Source organism: Charadrius vociferus, unplaced genomic scaffold (assembly GCF_000708025.1).
Source record: "Charadrius vociferus isolate BGI_N301 unplaced genomic scaffold, ASM70802v2 scaffold783, whole genome shotgun sequence".
Classification (NCBI taxonomy): Eukaryota; Metazoa; Chordata; class Aves; order Charadriiformes; family Charadriidae; genus Charadrius; species Charadrius vociferus.
The window spans coordinates 171,550-191,240 of NW_009647834.1; the positions used below are offsets into that span (position 1 = coordinate 171,550).

General features: G+C 50.9%; 1 protein-coding gene across 1 annotated transcript; it reads right to left on the reverse strand.

The window, feature by feature from the left end:
- Positions 1 to 3,561: 3,561 nt before the first annotated feature.
- Positions 3,562 to 19,654, reverse strand: FNDC5 (fibronectin type III domain containing 5). The gene is made up of 6 exons (XM_009882785.1): positions 19,633 to 19,654; positions 10,406 to 10,521; positions 9,903 to 10,101; positions 8,324 to 8,416; positions 4,739 to 4,872; positions 3,562 to 3,908 (listed from the first exon to the last, which is right to left on the reverse strand). The coding sequence occupies exons 1-6, from the start codon at positions 19,652 to 19,654 to the stop codon at positions 3,867 to 3,869; spliced, it is 606 nt and encodes a 201-aa protein (XP_009881087.1). The 3' UTR covers positions 3,562 to 3,866.
- Between the last annotated feature and the right edge of the window lie 37 nt (positions 19,655 to 19,691).

Consider the following 19,691-nt stretch of genomic DNA (forward strand, 5'->3'; position numbering starts at 1 on the left):
AGCTCATTACATGTTGTTAGGAAGCTTTTCTGCAAATCTGGGGAAATTACATTTGGTATAACATATGGTATAATCTTCAACTCTCTCCTTGGGAAGTGAAGTCTGACTACTCAGTCAATGAATTGCCGTATTTTTATCAGTAAAATGGATGGGCAGCTGTGACATACGCTTTTGAGTGATGTAACCTTTAATGTCTTTGGCAAATACTGGCATTAGCAGTCTGTTCCTCTCCATTTACATCTCCTCCAGAAAGTCATTACCAGCTGAGATTATACTAACACTTTCTGTCGCGTAGGTGTTTCCTCCCCTGATGCTATTGAACTGTCAGGGAATAAAATGCCTAATGTTCTCATTTTCCTCCGAGGAGACAGAGAACAGAGCTTGTGTTGCTGCTTGTTGTACAGAGGGAGGTGGTGAGAAGTGTATGGCGCTGTGTGTTGTGAATTGGAAGGACATGCTGTGCAGGATTGTTTGCTCCACACCGCCTCCTGCGGCTCCATTTTACTAAACTCGTGGGGGAGGAATATATTGGCTAAATTGTACTTGTAGGCATAATATTACAGTGCTTGAAAGGATGAAGGCAAGTGGTGCTTAACTTGAAACACGCACTGCGTATGTTGGCAAAGGGTTCTGTTTTCAGCTTCTTGCTCCTTATTGTGCCCATAGTCTCCGCTCAGCTGAGGTTTGGAAATCAATGGGATTAGTCGTCCGGGGCTGCACAGCGTCGGCAGAGCCGGTTGGAGGGCTGCTTTCCTTTGCTTTTGAGATCAGCGGGGAATCGGTTCTCGCAGGGCTCTCTGGGATCCCTGTCATGCCAGCCCGCTCCCACTTGCTGCTTTTTAGTATTCATTGAATCCTCCCTTTCCTAGCTCTGGTTCCAACAACCAGTCAAAACCAGCAGTCAGGTGACAAGGTGCGGGGAAATGTGGGTGGCCTTTAGGGTGCCTTCTTCTGTGGCCCAACATGACTTTCCTCAGCACTGTCTTGTGTTTTTTTCTCTTGATCTCTTCCCTTTATTGACTGTAAAACACCTCAGGAGTATCTTTTAGCAGCTGTTGACAAGGATGAGGCATCTCTTCTAAAGATGGGCTGAGGCTCCAAATCTCAAACCCCGGAGCCTTAATGGTTTCTGACTCTCATGGGTTACACGGGAAGCTGATACTGAAAGAGCAGTTAAAGCTTTGATGGTTATGACGCTCAGAAAAGTAGGATCTTAAGTAACTTTTTTTCTCTTATAATGGGAAACACCTTTTCCTAAAGTGTGAATTTATTACGTCACTTCAATTCCTAGCTGCTGAAAATGTTTCCTTTAAGAGAATCGCTTGAATTGGATAGCTTGTAGTCCCTCTCTGATGAGTTGAGTTGCTGCCAGCCTACATTTGTTTCTTCTCACTAATAGCGTTACTACCTTACTTTTAAAGCCTGCAGTTATCGAACATAATGATAACCCTTTTACCTCCTGTCACATTATGGTGTGAATACTTAACTCTGCGTGATCACTGATGCTTTACATTTTAATTCTTTCCTACCAAGCAAAGAGTGAGCACATCTCTGTTAGGAAATAAATAGTTTAAACCCGTCACTAGGGAACAACAGCAGTTACTGTAAAAAAGGGGGTATGGTATGAATTCCCGGGGACAACTGTCTTTAAAAACAGACACGCAGCCCCCCGCCCCCCAAACCTGCCAAATTGCCGGGCTGAATTTCCTCACTAGCAGGCTTCTGCTTGGCTGTCTGCTCTAGGATTATGAGAGAGCATCTCCCTTATCGTTTTGCACATGCTGTACCATCTGTCCTAAATCTCCCTTTAGAGGGATATGGATTCCAAATGACATTTCTTTCTTGGTAGATAACAGGCATGTCTGAAGAATCTTGCTAGGTATGGCCATAGTGCTATTTGTGTTGCAATGGGGTTTTTTCACCCTTGTCCCGCAACCAGAGTGAACTCTGAATTTTTCTGGTTCAGAGACACCCAGACATTGAGAAAACATTTTATGCTGTAGTCTCTGGGAAATCGAGAGAAAATCTCCATGTTCTGTTGTGTGTGTTCTGCTCGGAGCAGACAAAGATGGCATATTACTAAATTCAGACATTACAAGGACACGAGAGATGCCTTTAATCTTTTATTGTACATTATAAAATGTTTATTGCTCTGTCTGTATCAGAGGTGCTGACCTCTCCCTCTTGGTGATGGAGGAGTATGTTCTGGCAAAGGATCCACTGAAGAGACCTTTGGGGTTGGCCTGCCTTCTGAAACTGGCACAAGGGAAGTCCTTGCTTGTTCACCAACACATCTGCAAGCAGACTTCCTCGTGCCTTTCTCCCAGATCAACTATTTTGGAAAGGCTGGTGCCAGTGGAAGAGGAGAGATGGCTGAACTCGGTTACTGTCAGCCTGTTTCTTTGCAGGGACTTTTAAATCAGCCTCATCCGAGGGCAGGTTTGTTGTAACGAGATTCAAACCCTACTCAGGCCAACCTGTCTTGGTATTTGAAGGAACAAGTAGGATCTTGCCTCATCCCCTAGTGCATATGGAGTGGTCTTGTGGAGTAATTAAATAAATACGGGTACCCCATGGCACATTACAAAGAGTAAATCTTTTCCGTGTGATGGACTTGCATCTACCAGCTTCCAGAGCACCAGCAATCCCAGGGATCCTGTCAGCTTACAAACATTAAGCACTTAATAAGAGAGAGGAGAACCCCCAACCCCTTTTCCATTCGTTGTCATCCTTTTTATGGAGGACTGCCTGCAGCAGATACCTGGCATTACAACGTCACAAAAATAGTGCAGACAGGACGTGTAAGGAGAACCAGACCTTCCCACAGGAACCCCACAAAAGAAGCAATTTAAGAACTTAAGCCCTCAGAAAAAGGTCCCTTAGGCAAAAGCCTTTCGCAATAAATAGCTATTGCCACTGGTGACCTTGCATAGCAACCGGTATCATGAGTTTTTTTCTTTTTTTTTTTTCTTTTTTTGCTGACTGGCTACATTTTTATGGGCCTTTTATCACACTGGTGGTGGACACAGGCCCAGCTGAAAATACCATGATGAAAACGGTTGAAATTATCCTGGAAGCTAAATAACGGCTTCTGGTGTCCCCTCATATTGGTCTGTGCCTCAGTGTTTGGCGTGCCCCGATTATCTGGGCTGAAGAGCACCAGTGCGAGATAGGAGAGACAGCAACGGTGGAGACGTGCTGCAGCCTAACTGGAGAACAACCAGGGAGGTTCTCGCAGTGGGAATGGAAACTGGGGTATGCTTTTTTTCTTTTTTTTTTTTTTTTTGTTTGTTTTAAAAACCCACCTGCAAGACGTGTTACACAACACACATCAATGGAACAAAGCAAGCTGGGAGCACACAGCAGCCGAAACCTGGTCGCTAGTCGTGTCTGTGATGAGCTTTCCTCCTTTCTTGCTTGGAGAGGAGCGACGGTGACTGATGCCTGAGCTCACCTTAATACTGTCAAGATGTAGTGACAGTGAGACAAAATAAAGATACAACAAAACCTCGTACGTTTCCAAGGACGGGAAAATTGTTCCAGAAGATGGAGCGTGAGGGTGGAGAGGAGTGCGTGAGAAGTTGCTCCAGCCCAGGTGATTCATGAGTCCAGTACAGGATCACCGGCAGCAGCTGTCTCACTGGTGCTTTTCCATCTTCATTGTTTGGGTTTCAGGGTTTTTTGCAGGATTTTTCTTTCTGGCCAGATGTTTTGCAGAACACAGACAAGGAGGTGTATGCCAGCGAGTGACAATCACTAGGTCTCTTTCCAAATGGCTCCAACAATATTTCACCTCCCTAGTCATCAAGGCTCAGAGGCAGAAAGTGAGAGTGAGGAATGGAGTCCATCTATCAGGTGGCAGGCTGTCACGCTTCAATGATATTCACTGAGGGCTTGTTTTTTGGGAACTGGAAGAGAAGAGGAGACAAAGGAAGAAAGGATGCATAGGAATCACTAGAGAGGAAGAAAACCAGCACATCAAAGATGAGTGCAGTGTGCTGGTCAGTTTTTGGTTTTGTAGAAGTCCTTGTTCCCATCCCCTCGGGGTAATGAAAAAGGGCCAGAGTTGAGGCTTTAGGGTTGTGTGGTTCGTCACTGTCTGCTTCTGACTGAGCATGAATTAGTGGACTATTTCAAATCATAAGTAAATGTGAAGTGGTGGGGATGTGCCAGAGTGCAAGTTGTTAACAGAAACACAAGAAAGTGAAATTAATTGAAATAAGTTGGTATAAATTATAGGCTTGAGTCTGCTTACATTATGGATATGGCATGTCTTTAACATTACGTGTATCACCAGCCACGCTCCTGCTGATCAGCTTTTCAGTTAATTGCAAGAATAATATCCCCTTTACCACAGGTGCCAAAGGGCTGCTGGGGGGGTAAGGACCCAAGCAGCTCAGGGACTGCAGCGTTGCTCGGGGCGTTTTTCTTCCAGAGATGTCTGGATATTTCAGTAATATGGCTTGAAATCTGTTTTACTGATGGATGTGCAGGCTAATCCAGAGGTGGGAGTGACGTGCTGGTGTCCTGATGTGTCTGGGAGGCTCAGACCGCTAACGAAGCCGCGGTACTGGCATGCGTGGATGTGAAGGGGTGTTTCCTTTCTGCATCGCAGCTGGAGGGAGGAGGCTGGAGGGAGGATGCTTTAAGAGAGGCTGCTTTTTGGGTAATTTAGCTGAGGCCCAGCTGGAAGTTGATTGTCTGCCCCGTCCCCCACTGCGTGCCAGCAGCATCTCACCTTGCTGCGGAGGAGCCCTCCGCTCTGGTGCTCGGGAGTGCTGTTCTCCGAGGCGCTCTTGACTTTCTCCTTGCTGTTATTTGGCTCATTATCTTTGATGATATCGTACTGTCTGCAAAACAGGGCGATCACCCCTAACAGGAAAAAGCATTAGTGATCACACAAATGAGCTCAGCCCCTGGAGCCTGCAGAGATCAGAGATCCCTCGCTCGCCAGCCGGCTTTGTGCCTTCTGGTAGAGATCTCAGCAGCATTCACAATTGCTCCTAAGGATCATTTTCTAACACAGCTAGTCAGCCCTCTGGCTGTTTCCTTCTCGATGCCTAATTCCATGCTAAACTAGCTAGGTAGAAGAACAGAAGATTAATTATATTGCAACTTCCTCGTCATTAAATGGGACAAGTCTTTTAAGCCCTACGTTTGGATAGCGATCAACACTAACAGTCTGGTTAAATAGATCTTTGCTTTGCAAACACAGGAGCTCCTGGAATTTCTGGTTTGTGAATAAGCGTCCTCTGATCCTTCTTCTCTGGGGTGAAGAGAAGGAGGTGGCGGATGAGAGGCAGGTACTGTACCTGCCTGCATGTGATACAAGGCAGGGCCTCCTGAGCAGCAGGACAACATCTGCAAATATGCAACGGTGACGGCAGCAAAAGCTGCCAGTGGAAATTTCCTCCCACACACGCAGGCACATGAAGAGAAAAGCAGGGGCAGCCATGACACAGAAGACAACTGCAAATGTCTTTCTTGGAACCTTTTATGTGACATTTTGACCAAATAACTTCTCTGCCTGCAGATTCCAAACACAGAGGTTAAGTAGACCGAGGCAGATGCTGCTTCTCCCTTACTGAAAAATATTCCAGCTCCCCTAATAGCAAAACATATGTAAAGCTTTCACCAGATCATCACAAACTGCTTTATAAAGTGAGGTGTTGTTATGGCAGCTGTCCCCAGGTGTTACTGATAAACACAGCGGTCCAAATTCTTTCTTGCGTACGTGAACAAATGGCTGATCCTGGGAGAATAGGTTAACATCTGCCACAGTCACACCTTCTGCGATTTCCGATGGTAAAACTGAGGCACAGAGAAGCAAAGTGCTGTGAACAATACCAGAAATGCAGACAGCACAAGAGCTTGGGTCTCGTCTCAGCTCAGAGCCCTGGGCACAGACTGGATCCAGTTTGCATTTGCTAAAACATCGTCATACATTCAGGTTATGGCCAGGCCAGGTTAAGAGCTGGAAAGAGGTTTTTGTATATGGAGACTTTGTAAAGAACCCACTAGATGTAGAGAGATTTCTCCCCCACCCACTTTCCTTTTTAAATGTAAGTCATCTGTCTAGAAGGGAAATTGTGGTATTAGCGAATTCTTTTGTTCCGATGCTGATCTGAGTTTTAGATTATAATACAGTGGGAGATGAATCAGTTGTTCTGTCGCTTTGTGTAATTATTCATGATGGTTTTTACTGGCAGGGCATTTAAATTTGAATGTGCACAACTAAAACTTGGCATAAATGCTGAAAAGATCATGGACTAGAGGTTTTGGAAACCTTTTAGTTTAGATTAGGTTTTCATTTGGTTATCATCTTTAGCAGTAATTGCTGTCCAGTCTCTGGAAATGCAAATAATGCGTGGTAAACTCAGGACTTTCCAGGGCAAAACCAATATTATACGTGAATCTGATTCTGTGTCACCTGGATTCACTTGTCAGAAACCTCGCAGAACAGTACAGGACACAGTCAGTCCCTCCATCCCCCTCTTTAGTGACAGATCTCAGATCAGTGAATGGTTTCCTCTTCATATCTCTCCCTGGAGGTATCTCATCTCAGCAGAATCTAGAATAAATGGGCCAAATCCTCTGTTGGAGTAAACTGGTGCAACCCCTATCAATTCAGGATTGTTAGTTTACAGCAGCAGAGGTGACAGACCACCCCCTTTAAAGGACAGAAGGTTATGCTCACCACTGAAACTACAAGTTGTCAAAGCCATGTGCCACTCAGTACCATTGTGGTGGGTTTCTCTTCTAACTGAGAGAAATTCTCTGTGCGACTGTTTACGCGCTCTGTGTGTGGAAAAGCGGTTTGCCTGGGACAAGAGGACTGAAAACCCAGTGGCAAAGGTTGTCTTTTATGGATCATAGATTTACAATAGTGCTAATTTCCCTTCCTGCCAATTTCCTTGGGTCACCTGAACCGTTCCCCCTTGGGCAACGTGCTCTGTGACTCGCAGGGAGCAAATGTTTTTTCATTAATGTTTTACGTTGCGGCAGGAGCAGCAGCTGACTGGCAGCCAAGGGAGGCTGGGGCTCTAAATAGAAAACAAACATGTGCAAACTTTATTTCCCATTAACTCATGCATGTAATTTCCAAACTGAACAAGCTGAAGGGCTGGCTGCAGCCGCTTCAGACATGCTAAGCTGATGGAGCAGGAGTCAGAGGCATTTTCCTCTCCCTATATGCTAGCTTAAGACACGTGAGCGAGATCTCTTCTAGGTACAATTTGCTGTAAGATGTACTGAAATGTGGTCCCAAAGTCATGCCAGAAAACTCTTAGTTCTCTCTGGAAATTTAATGTCTATATTTGTACATATTACAGAATGTCAGAGTGAGGGATCTTCATATAGAAGGAGCACATTTATCCGATGTTCTGTTAGAGGCTGTGTTAATGTCTGTGCCTAGCTATGCCCATCGCATCCCACAGCAAAGCCGCCCGAGGATGATTTTACTTCGCCTTCCACAGCACTGGGTGCTTTCAGCTGCACTGGGCTTGCTTTTAAAATCATATACTACAGTAGCCGTCTTGTAGCAGAGCCTCCGCTTGGATTAAAAGGATTAGTGGCTGCAAGATATAAGGAGGACTAGGGTGGGATTTCAAAAGATTGCCAGAAGTTTGGCTCCAAAGCAGTCTTTTGGACAACAGCTTTCAGCTAATGCTCGTCCTTCCTCCTCCCACCATCCTAAGCTCCTTCCTTTCAGTTAATATATTTCTGCTAATGTCCCTCCTCTTCCTATTAAATACTGTTCTCTGTATTTTAATAGTAGATGTTGAGAGGATCTGGGTTTATTGGTGTGTTGATATTTGGGGCCATTTGTTCTTTCAATGCTTCCATTATTTTAATTGATTTTGAAGGGGGGTTTTGTGTATGTATAATAGCGGGTGTTAAAAGCGAGACTCTTAAAATTCCTTTTTTGCATGAGAGTTGGAGTCATATAATAGCCAGATAATTACAGTGACCTGTGTCATTTGAGAGGCGTGAGGCGTACTGTTGGATAGCTGAGGGCATTATCATCGGAGCATTCTGGAAAAATTGAGATTACAGGATTAGCTATGGAGAATTAGGCAATTGGTTCATCAAGTCCATTACCTACTTCCTGCTGGACCAGATCAGACCACTGATTCACCTGCTTTTGGCACTGCCTGACTTGTGATGCTGCAGAGGGAACTGAGGTGCCCTGACAGCTGAATCTGCAGTATTCTTTACAGGAGAAAGGGTTTCTTTTCAGGTCTTATATGATTACACATGCAAACCAAGCAAACCAGCAGGCCCTAGGGGTATTACGTGCTTTTCACGGAAAGATTGAACTGACCTGCCCACATAAACAACACCACAACAATGATGAGAATTTCCCCCGCTCGCAGCTGTTGGTTTTTCTTCGCCATCTCCTTCATTGTCACCTCATCTGCACAAGGGGAAAGAGAGATCATGAAACCTAACCGCATGGCTCAGGCTGCCCTAGACACCAGTTGAACGGTGCCCTTGACTCCAATCGTCAGTGCGTCGGGGTCAAAGCTAGCAGGGAGAGAGTCCTCGCCCGTCACTCACGCCAGCAGCACGAGCTGCGCTTTGAACTTGGCAGAGCATCAGCTGCTCTGCAGCAACTGCCCCTGACAACCTGCAGGAGACGGGGCGAGGGAGGAGCAGTGAGACGGGATCAACAGGCAGTCACCGCAGAGGAGCTGCCATGGGGTAAGTCCACATGTTATCTGGCCCTGCGGCGGCTCGCTCTGCTCTGTCTCTGGTCTCTGTTAGTGCCGTCTGAGCCTGCCACAAAACCTCGCATGCTTCAGCAGTTCCTCTCCCAGCTCAGGAGTGTGGAGCCTGGCATGATATTTTTCAGTGGAGCCATGGGATTCGGAAATGAGTAGAACCTTTTTGCAGGGCGTAATGCGCCTCCTTGGCTTCAAAGCACTAAGAAGATTACAGTTCAGGCCTCCAGGGAGGGAAGCAGTGCTCCTCTTAGTGCTTTCAGATGAACAGCAATTCAGTATTTACAGACACCAAATCATTTTAGCAGAAAGAGTCAAGAACTCACAACATCCTAGGAACGGCGGCCAAAAGCCCTGCAACAGGCTGGGTCCTCAGTAGGCAGGCAGTAACCCTTTATATCCCAGACCCCTGTACTCCATCGCCCTGTTTGTACCAGAGATTCTTGCTGACAGAAAACCTTCAACAATCTGGTTTGGCTTAAGAGGAACAAATGAAGGAGCTGCCAGTGAGGAAGTGCCTGATTTTCCTCCATGGAGATATTCAAAACCCAACTGGACATGATCGTGGACAACCTGCTCTAGTTGACCCTGCTGGAGCAGGGGTTTGGACTGGGTGATGTCAAGAGGTCCCTTCCAACCTCAACTTTCTGTGATTCTGTGATTTTGAAATATTTGAAATGTAAGAGAAGTGGCAGCGTCTGGGTGTATTTCCCCCTGCTGTCCTGGAATCCAAGCACAGGAGGCTCAGCGAATCCCCCTGAGTGCCCTGTGAGCACAGCAGTGTTGTGCCCAGTGCCATCCAGGAGTCTATTTCCATACGAGTTCACAGACTGCTCAGGAATTTCCCCTGCCGTTCTCCACTTGCAAGGATGCTGGACACACTGCTCCCAGGCTGGAAGCCTTCTCCTCCTCACTTTGCCTGTTAAACCTCATCTGAAACAGGAAAAATGAACTGCTAGCCCTTGGCAGTATCTCCCTGTCGCTTTGTTCACCCGTCAGCCTTGCCTGCTGGGTACACTCAGGGCATCCCGCTTGTCCACGTGGGGCTGCGAGAGGGCACTCACCCCTGCGTGCGTTTAACCCAGCTATTTTCATTTCACAGGGTACTGCTTTCCTCTCTGCAGAGCCCTACACTGTCTGGGTGTCCCAGGGGCCACACAGGAACTCACCCACACTTGCCTTTATTTTTAGAGGCTAGTTTCTCAGCTTCCCTGGGGGTCTTGAAGAGGACTGGCTCACTGGCAGGGCTCTGGCCTTGAATGCTGATGGACTGGACATGCACAATGTACTCAGTGTCCTCCTCTAGGTCCCAGAGGGCACAGGAGCGGGTGGTGGTGTTCACCTCCTGGATGAAGCGCAGCATCCGCACGTCCTTCTTCTGGAAGCCGAGAGAGGAGAGCACAGAGTGGTGGAGAGGCCTCCCGTGTGCACTGCTGTCATCTAAGACCACTGCTTCCTGCCCTGTCCACCACGGACGCGGAGACCGTCGGACCCTTTCCTCTCTGCAGCTACCAATGCATGAAGAGCTGCTGCAAAGAGGACGGGAAGCCAAGTCCCCTCCCAGACCACGAGGGACAGGACCAGAAGGAATGGGCTTAAACTGCAGCAAGAGAATTTGGGAACGGAGGGGACCTGGGGTGAAGATGAACATGACCGAAACTGGGTAACTGTAGGCACCATACCTGTTGGGAAATTGCAAATCCAATGACAACTTCATCTTCCAGAACATCCCAAGTCACAACGGCTGAGTTGGCTTTCAGGTGTTTGACTGTGACATTTACTGGAGCCGACGGGCTGTCTGCAAGGAGGGAGAGCAGAGCCTTTACGGGGGCAAAGTCACAGCCGCAGGCAGGAGCGAGAGCAAGGGCGAGGAGGGGAGCGGGAAAGGACCTTGCTCAAGGTCCCTGTATGTGGTTCTGGGTGTGGGACGTGGACATTGCAGGTTCTCCATGTCTCAATTACCAGTGAGGTTCTAGGAGATCTCTGCCGAGACTGAGTTGGGTTAGACTTGTGTGAAATATCTGACCCTTAGAAACAGTTTCTTTTGACAACATAGCAGACCACTGAGCGGCTCATTCATCTCATCCTTCCCAGCCACATACCACGTTTTCTCTGTTGTTTCCCGTTACGGTCTGACAGTGACAGCTGGGAGGAAATGCAAACTCTGCCTTGGAAGTATGAAAACTGAACGCTTTGATGAGCACTCTGGAGGTTTGAAATTCAGGAGTAGTAAATGGGAGTGTTTCTTTTGCTTTTCCCTGTTAGTTTGACCGAACATTTTTACTACACGTTTTGCAGCCGATGGGCTGTCTCTCAGATAGTCGGAGGAGATCCAGCAACCATCCGCTCACAGCTAACAGGACGGGACATGCTGCAACGGCACCGATGGACTGTTGTAATGTGAAAAGGGCAGGCTGAGAAAGCAGTAGCCCGAGGCTCCGTGTTTATTCCCAACTCCAGAGCGCAGCTGAGTTTCCCGCTGCAAGGTGGATCTGCGGAGCTGCCAGCCTCGCTGGGCTCCTGCGCACCCTCACCGGGAGCCTCTTCCCAAGGGAGCTGCGCGGTGCGAAGCCCTTCTTGGCATCTCAGGGGGAAGGTTTTACCTCGTGGGCTTGGCACAGTCCTTCCAGTGCTCTGCGCAGCAGGTTGGACTCCTGTTCCCTCTCCTCTGGTCAAATTTAATTCACAATCTCCAGCTTGTGCCCCGAACCCAAAGGCAGTAAATGCTAACGAGACTGCCAGGACTCCGACTACCCCCAGGAGGTCGATAGGGTGAGAAGGAGTAATTTTTTTTGACTCTCATCAAAAAATAATACCTTTATTGCTTTGTAACCGTTGCACAACACTGCCCTTCTGGGGCTGGGACTGAGGTCAACAGTAAAAGAAGAATGCATGTGTGCACGTCTCCAGTAACACTTGTTGGATTTATAGTCAGTCGCAGCCGCCTGAATGTGGCCGAAAATATTCTAGCTGTAGTGTCAGAGTCTCCTAACAACTGACTTCACTCCTGGTGAATGTTCCCCCGGGAACAGAGAAAATAACGGGAGCACAAAATTCCCCAGCTGAAGGTCAGTGCTGTTCTACACTTAGCAAAGAGATGACCTTCTTCCTTTCTCACCTCCCCAAACAACGCCCAGAGTCCTGCCTTCACAGCTCCCCTTTCTAGCAGATGGGAGACCCACAGCCACCAGTGAGACCCTTAGGAACAGGATGACTGGACAAGCTGTTTGGACCCGGACTGATTCTAGCGAGTCCTTCAGTGAGCTGAAAGGCACATAGCTAAGTTCATGTGGGTTTGGGACTTCAGAAGGAGGAGCAGCAAGCAATTGTGACCTCCAGGATTTCATAGGGGAAGGTGTCCTTCCTCTCCAGAGCAGATGATCAAGTCCACGTTGACCCAGAGCGTTCTCATCTCTCAGGCGCTGGCCTTCATGAAATGCGACAGTGGTCTCCAGCCAGTTCTTGGAGAACGGAAACATTTATCAACCTCACCCTCCACTGCGGCAGCAGGGCCAAGGACATGCTGAGCAGGGGAGGCGGATCGTCCCCCTCAGCCTGAACACCAGTCCCTTCTGGACTCGGCTCCCTGCTTGTGACACAAGGAAGGGACGTGGGTCCGCAGCTCCTCACCTTCCCCCGTGACTGAACCCGTGTGCCAACAAGAGTAGGGTCTAATTTTAGGAAGGGGCAGTCAGCAGATGGGAATGCGTACAGGGAAGGTCTGTGAGTCACGCCTGATGAATTTGCTAGAACATACGGAGGACATGACAGAGTTGAGAGATGGGAGACAAAACAGTCTCCAGCTGCAGCCAGGCACTTCGCCCTTCTCAAAGTACAGCTGTACAGTTAAATCCCGGCATGGTTGTCTTTCCTGGATATTTTTAGGAGCGAAATTTTTTTTTTAGGAGCTACCACTGATTTACCCAGCTTAGGTTGAGGAGGCCTTTGAAAAGAGATGAATTAACCCCACAGGAATGGAGAGCAGAGCATCAGGGAAAAAGCTTCAGGCTGGGAGAAGGGAACGTACAGCACACCCCGCTTGGTGCTTGAGTCCCCTTTGAAATTTGTGACCTTGAGGGAGGCACAGCATAAAAAGTGTCTAAGTTTCCTGATGACATAAAATGTGGGGGAGTCGGGAAGACCTAGCAGAGCTGGAGAAGCGCAAACAACCTCTCTGGGAATTGGGGAGAGAGGGCGCGGAGGGCTGCGAGGCAGAAGCAAAGCACTCGGCAAAGCTGCAACCCGGTGCTCGGAGCCGGCAAAGCAGCACGCTCGATGTAGGCAGGGAGAAATCAGCTGGGACGGATGGTCAAGAGCAGTCTAGAAAAACCCCTTCGTAGTAATACCTGAGAGAGAGATGGGGTGGTTGAAGTCAGCAGGTAATACGGTGAAATCTAGGACAGCAGATCTGAGCGTGCCTTTCCTTTCACTACCACAGATTAGGAGTAGCTACACATAAATCAGTGGTGTCAAACCAGTATAAAAGCAGTATGAAAAGAGAATTGAGCACAGCGTTTGACAGAAATACAAAGCCGGGAAAATTAGTTTCCTGCTCCCAGAGCTGAGTGAATAATTTCGAACCAAAATTTTAATCCATGAGGATGCTTTTCTCCCCACTCCCAGGAGATGCATGATGAGATCATGACTTTCTAAAATCTAATCACTGTTCCAAGCCATTCCACACCGCTTTTGGCTCCCTGGGCCAGTTGCGGCTCTTTGTAGTGCCAGCCCGGCTGAAGTCAGGTGGAGAAGATGTAATTTCTGTTTCCCAGCTGGCTGTAGGGGGTCGGCATCTCTAGCAGAGCCTTGAGGTGCCAAACCCAAATGTTTGGTTCCTTCTAGAGTCATATGCAACTCCTGGAAACTTTCCTTCTGTGCCTGCGGCGGCCAGGGAAGCCGCTGGTGTTCCGGGAGCCGGCACAGAGGGTGGGATGGCCCCAGGGGCAGTTCCTTCCCTGCTGCGGGGCGAGATAGCAAGGAACATGCTGTGCATCAAACCCTTCTCATGCATGTTTACTCCAGAGATGCTGAGGACAGCACATCTCCTGTCTGGTCTGTAAGGGATCCATATGGTACGAGATTTCTGGTTTAGCAGTTTAGCTTCATCCCAGCGCAGAGGCTGCGATGCCTGCCGGAGCGAATCACACGTTGCAAACTGGCAGAGGATCTGTTTGGCCAAATTTGAATCAGAGCTGTGCGCTCGGATGACAAGATGCTCTCGTTCTCATGTCAGCAGAAATCGCAGCCCCCTCTTTAAGGAGAAGCCCTGATTAATTGAGATGAAATCAGAATTTTTAAAAGTGAATGGCTGCTTCAAAACTGATCATGCTTAAACCGTGTCTTGTTTCCTTCCCACAGGGACCCTTCATCAGGTGAGTCGCAGTTCTGCATCCCACAGGGCTGTGTGTCCCAGCCCTACCTCGCTCCTACCCACCTTGGGCCCTTTTGGCAAGAGCAGGTCAGAACCGCCTCCACACAGCAAGGAGGCATGAGCGATGAAGATTACCCTTAATCCCCTCTTAATGCTGAGAACTCCTTCTAGCCTCTCATTAAACGCTTTGCTGATTATTAATGGACTTTTATTTGAGAGAGAGAAAAAAAAAACCCACAACAACCCACACTTTACAGCTTTGGGCTGATTCCTCCCGAGCTTTTCATTGCCGACACAGCGGCTGCTGGCACAGGGCAGAGGAAACCACCTGCCTGCCCCTTATGTTGGCGTCCCCAGCGTGGATGGGATGGCGAGGGAAAATGAGAGGGAAGAAGGTTTGTCTCCATCCCACTGCTGCTATCACATGCGAAAGGGGGGGCTGCTGATTGAAGGTGGTGGGGTGCGAGGGGGTGTCCAAGGTACCGGGGTGTCTTGCCTGGCACCTCTAGGGTCAGGGTGGTACCTGGGCCACAAAGAGATCACTGGGAGAAGCTCAGAGCTCCTGGCTCCTCTGCCGTGGTCTCTCTCTTTACTGTTGTGTCTCTCTTTTGAAGCCACTCTCAGTCTGCAGCTTCTGCCATGAGCTCTTACGGTGGGGCTGGGGGTGAGAGCCGGCTTGCTGCCTTTAGCCGTGCGAACTGCTGGAAGAATTGCTTAGCGTGAAAGGATGAATCTGTGGAAATATCACACCCTTGGATGTCACCTCTGCCAGCCGAGACCTGTGGTCAGGCCATAGGTTTGGAATGAGAGCTTGTGTCTGGATTTATCTCCCCAGCCAAGGGGCCCAGCCTGGCCCCAAAACTGTTCCTTCTGAATTCAGCTATCCTGGAAAGTCCACCTGCTTGGAAGTGCTCGGAGTGAAGTGCAGTTACTTCCTCCATGGGCACGACTACGCTGCAGTCACGGCATTTTCCAAGTCAGTCAGCTCCTCTCCCCCAAGCGGCTCCTTTCCTGCTGTGAAAGGCTCAGCTGCTTGCGAGCCCCCAGGACACGGGCCAGCGAGCAGAGTGCCTGCCGAGGCTCTGAAGCAGCTCGATCAGTGCTATCCACCTGCAAGCTGCGCGCCCTTTCCTGCGGGAAGCAGTGAATGTCAGCCTTAAATCCCAGTAGCTCTTTGTTCCTGCACTGCAACCTTCCCTGCGGATGCAGGAGATGGAAGGACACGACCCGCAAGGGGAAGGAGCATCCCGTAAGGTCCTGTGTGATGTTCTCCGCGAAGCACTGCTGCACGGTCCCTGAGCGTGGGTACAAAAAGACCTGCTTTTGCTGCCTTTCTGAGCCTTTCTTTGCTCTCCCAGCACGGCTCCCTTCAGTGGATAGAATTGCTTGTCAGCTTTACGGGGTATGTGGGAAGGGCAGGCGCGCCGTTCAGCTTCCCCCAGTGTTTTAATGAAGGGAGCCTGCAGGGGAGGGGGAGGGAGCGGGGCCCACCGCTGCCATCCCGCTCGCTCCCGGCCGCATGGGAAGCGGGGTGATTTGCTAAGCTCTGAGAATTTCAAAGAGCAGAAAGACCAACCGTAATTTCTTCAGTCTGGGAAAGAGGCAATTATTTCCTTCTGACCGCCCACTCCCCTGTACACATGGGATATTAATAGGCCAACCCCCTCTCACCCCCCTCATCGGCCCCATTGCCGATTCCTCAGTGAGTGGGTACCCAAATGTACAGGAGGAAATGCTGTCAAGGAGGATGGAGCCCTTTCAGGGAGCATGGAGATGCTCGCCATGTCCAGCCCAGCTCTCCGGAATTCCTTAGGGCAGGAGGAAGGGGGTTTTCTACTTTGGAGAATGTGTCGTGCTGCCAAATGTCCGACTGTCTGAGTCCCGAAGCCGGGCAGGATTCGCTCAGGTCTCAGCAATGCCACAACTTGGGTTTTAACACTGCCAACCCAGAGCAGAGTTGTTGCCATGGCACGTACTACCCAGGACCCGAATGTCCGGAGAGGACTGGGTACTGCGGTCTTTTCTAGCTCTTCTCAGCCCACACCTATGTCATATTAGAGAAATAAGAGAAAAATCTGTCAGAAGCAGAGAGGGGGAGCAAGCCCTGGAGTTTCCCGGCCAGCTGCTGGATGCCGGTACCCAGACCTCTCCCGGGAATTTGCTGGCTGGTCCTGACCCACAAAGATTTGCATGCTTCGCTGCTTGAAACATTCCTTTTTAGCTGAATTATGCTGGAGTCAGGCCCTAATTTGGCCTCTGGGTACTGTATAAACCAGGAGGGGTTTATTTAACAATAAATGCCGAAAGGCTGAGGCCATATTGGGTACCGGGGTGCGGGTACCGCTCCTGGCAGGCTGCTTTTGGATCCTGCCGAGGTGTGCGTGGTTAATGTGTGCGAGCGCGTCCCGCTCTGGGAGGGATCTCTGTTTTCCACATGTATGTTCCCAGTGGGAGACGGCGTTTGGAAGAGGATGGCACAACCTTGGCTGCTTTGCACAACAGCATCCCTGCCGAGAGGCTGACACTGAGGTTAGAAACCTCCATATTTCAATTAAATCTCTCCTACGCTGAATGCAGAAATCAATAAAGTGCTTACGCCATCCGTCAGCTGGCCAGGAATCTCCGTGGCCTCCGTGAGACGGGAAGGGGCCGGAGTGGGTCAGTTTGCCGTCTCCAAACAGCCATCAGAGCGAGCACTGCTTTCTCACGCGTGCTGAGCCTCTTGCTCGCTTCTGGTTTTGATCCTGCCAGCCCATGGGTGAGCTCGGTTCCCCCGGCTCGGAGGAGGAGGTGAGCGTGCCCAGTGAGATACAGGTCTGGGAACAACATCCGCGGCGGGGTGTCACCTTTGCTTCACTCTCCTTCCCCCCTGCAGCCGGTGGGGAGGAGGTGAGGATGGAGACCCACCTCAGTGGAGGAAGAGGTTTGCAGAGTGGCTCAGGGTGTGAGAACACGCTTTGAAGCTGAGCGGCGACCAGAATCCAGCCGACTGGTTTGGGCCCCTTTTGGGGCTGTGGAGGTGGAGGAGCTGTTAGGGGACTCCTTGAACTGGAGGCCAGTCCAGGTCCTGTGGGGGCTGAGAGCTGGACGGGGCCGGAGCTGTGCTGGAGGGTGAAGTTTTTACCTCCGCCTGAGCAGTGTGTTACCTTTCCCCTCCCTCTCACAGAAATAAACCTGACTCAAGTTGCTCTACGGGCAGGCACCTTGCAGGGATGCTCTTTGCCCTAGGAAGGCGCAGGGGCCGTGGCCTCTTTTGGGGTCTTTCTTCACCATTACGTAGCATCGCTCTGCTGCCCCTACAGCCCTTACCAGTGGCCCTGCGCCGCCCAGCCCGGCACGGCTCACCTCCCTCTTCATTTACCTCTGCCTAACGAGGAGGGGGCTGCTGGCAGCTCGGACCACGCAGGCTGGGCAGGATGGGCCAGCCCGCTTCCAGAGCAAGCGCTGCGGCAAAATTAAATTGTATTTCTGACTTGCCAACCACCCCGAATGTTTTCTCAGGGACCCTCTCGAGCAGGCAGCAATAGGAAGGAGTCGGAGAGCTTCACCCCCGCAGCGCTGGTGGGATGCTGAGGGCTGTCGGAACGTTAGTGTGGAGGTTATTTTTCAGCTACCCGCTGCTCCCAGTCCTGCTTCCCCTTCTTGCTCACCTTGGCATCACCTTGCCCAAAAATGGTCCTGACTGGCCAAACCCCCCATTTCAGAGCTGGGTCCGTGCTTGGTGCCATTCATCCTCCAGCCCTCACCGCTGCCTCAGCAGGGAATTTGCACCGCTCCTCTCAGGTCCTCTTCTGGCAACAGCAGCTTTAACCTTTCCTAACCGGCATTATTTTAAACCCACAGGCACGAGCTCTGGGTCCAAAGGGGAGGGACCGCTGAGCCTCCATCCCTGCCTGACCCTGCTGGGGACGGTTTCCTCTCCCTGGGCTTCTCCAATGACTCTTGGCTTGCACGCCTTGGTGGCCTTGTGGCCATATCATCAGGTAGAGCTGGGGACACAGAGCTGGTGGTGATGCTGCCGCTACCCTCCGTGTGACCTTGGGAAAATCACTCCATACCCTCATTCCTCTTTTCCCTCTCTGAAAATCGGGGACAGCACAAGTTCGCTGTCTCGGCGGAGTGCGGGGAGAGCACATCCGAACCCCTGGTGAAGGAGACCACAGAAAGAGGAGGTAGAGGGGGTGCGTGGCACAGCACCAAGGTCACACAGCTCCGTCAGAGCCCGGAGCCGAGTCTCCTGCCTCCCCACCGCACGCCGTAGCCGCGAGACGGGGCGGCTATCCCTGGTTACAGGGCTGCCCGGCTCCTCACACGGCACGGGCACCTTACGGCACAGAAACGCTGCCTGTAAGACAGGAGCAGAAGGCGGTTATGGGCAGGGACACAACTCCATGTTTACTCTCAGGCGCTGACTGAGGTGATTCAAGGATAAGGAAGAGCAGGGGAAGTGGCCTAGTTTACAGAAAATCGGGAGGGCTGTTACAATTGCGGACGCCTCCATTGTGCCGCGGTGTTTTCCCCATCGCTCCTTCCTTTTGGGAATGTTTCATTAATCTCCCCGGGTCTGTTGGTTTTGAAACAGCAACTTTAGAAGTGCCGATGTCTGGCCAAGGACGCGTGTGTCGGTGCCGAAAGCGTTCGGGGGGTTGCTGCAGCCCTGGCACAGGCAGGACGGGGGCAAATGCGACTCCAGCAACTCCCGGGGCTGGCTCGGGCGCAGGAATTTCCACTCCCCGGAGCTCTGCATCCCTACTAGTCACCCCCAGCCTCCTGGAATGCAAGATATTCTGGCAATCAGCGTTTTGCAAATCAAAGCAGCTGTTCCACCAACATCTTGCAGCCAGCGAGGGAGACAGCTCACGGAGCCGGGGAGGGCGTCTGGCTTGGGCTGGGAAGAGCCCACCAGCACCCGCTGAGACGTGGCACCACCGGTGGGGTGCTGGGGTGAGGGCACCAATGCAGGGGAGAAGAGCGGAGCTGAGCACATCCTGGTCACTCCGAAATTTTGTGCTAGCTCATGGAGACCTTTGCCTTCCCGAAAGATCCCCCACTTCAGAGGACCTGCTCAGCTCAAAGGGGCCTGGTTTGCGTGGCTGTGCCCCAAGAGATGTGGTTCCTCTGGGGCAGCGATGCTTCCGCAGGAACTCACAGGGCTCCCGGCAGTGCCTGGCTGGGCCCCGGACAGCCTGGGGTGAGCAGGAGTGGGGATGGGGATTGCCAAGGGTAACACGCCGTGCCGTTGGCAGAGCAGACCCGTTTTTGCCTCCTCTGCTCTAGTTCAGCCCCGTGACATGGGCAGGCGGCTCAGGGGCAGGACAGCCTTTGCCTCCCCCGTGCCCGGCGCTGGGCAGGGGTCTCCGTTCGCTGTCCCCGAGCCCCTGTTTTCACACCACATTTCTACGAGCCGCCTTCCCCCCGGGGGATGGCTGTAAGCACCCACGCTGGGACACCGGTGGGGGCGAGAGCTCGGCGCTTCCCGGCACCGGTGCCCCCGGTGCTGCGTGTCCGAAATCACCCGTCTTTTCCAAACCCAATTACCGTCAAAGTCCCGACCGGCCATACCCTCAAACTCCATCCCCTCGGCGCAGCCCTGCCCG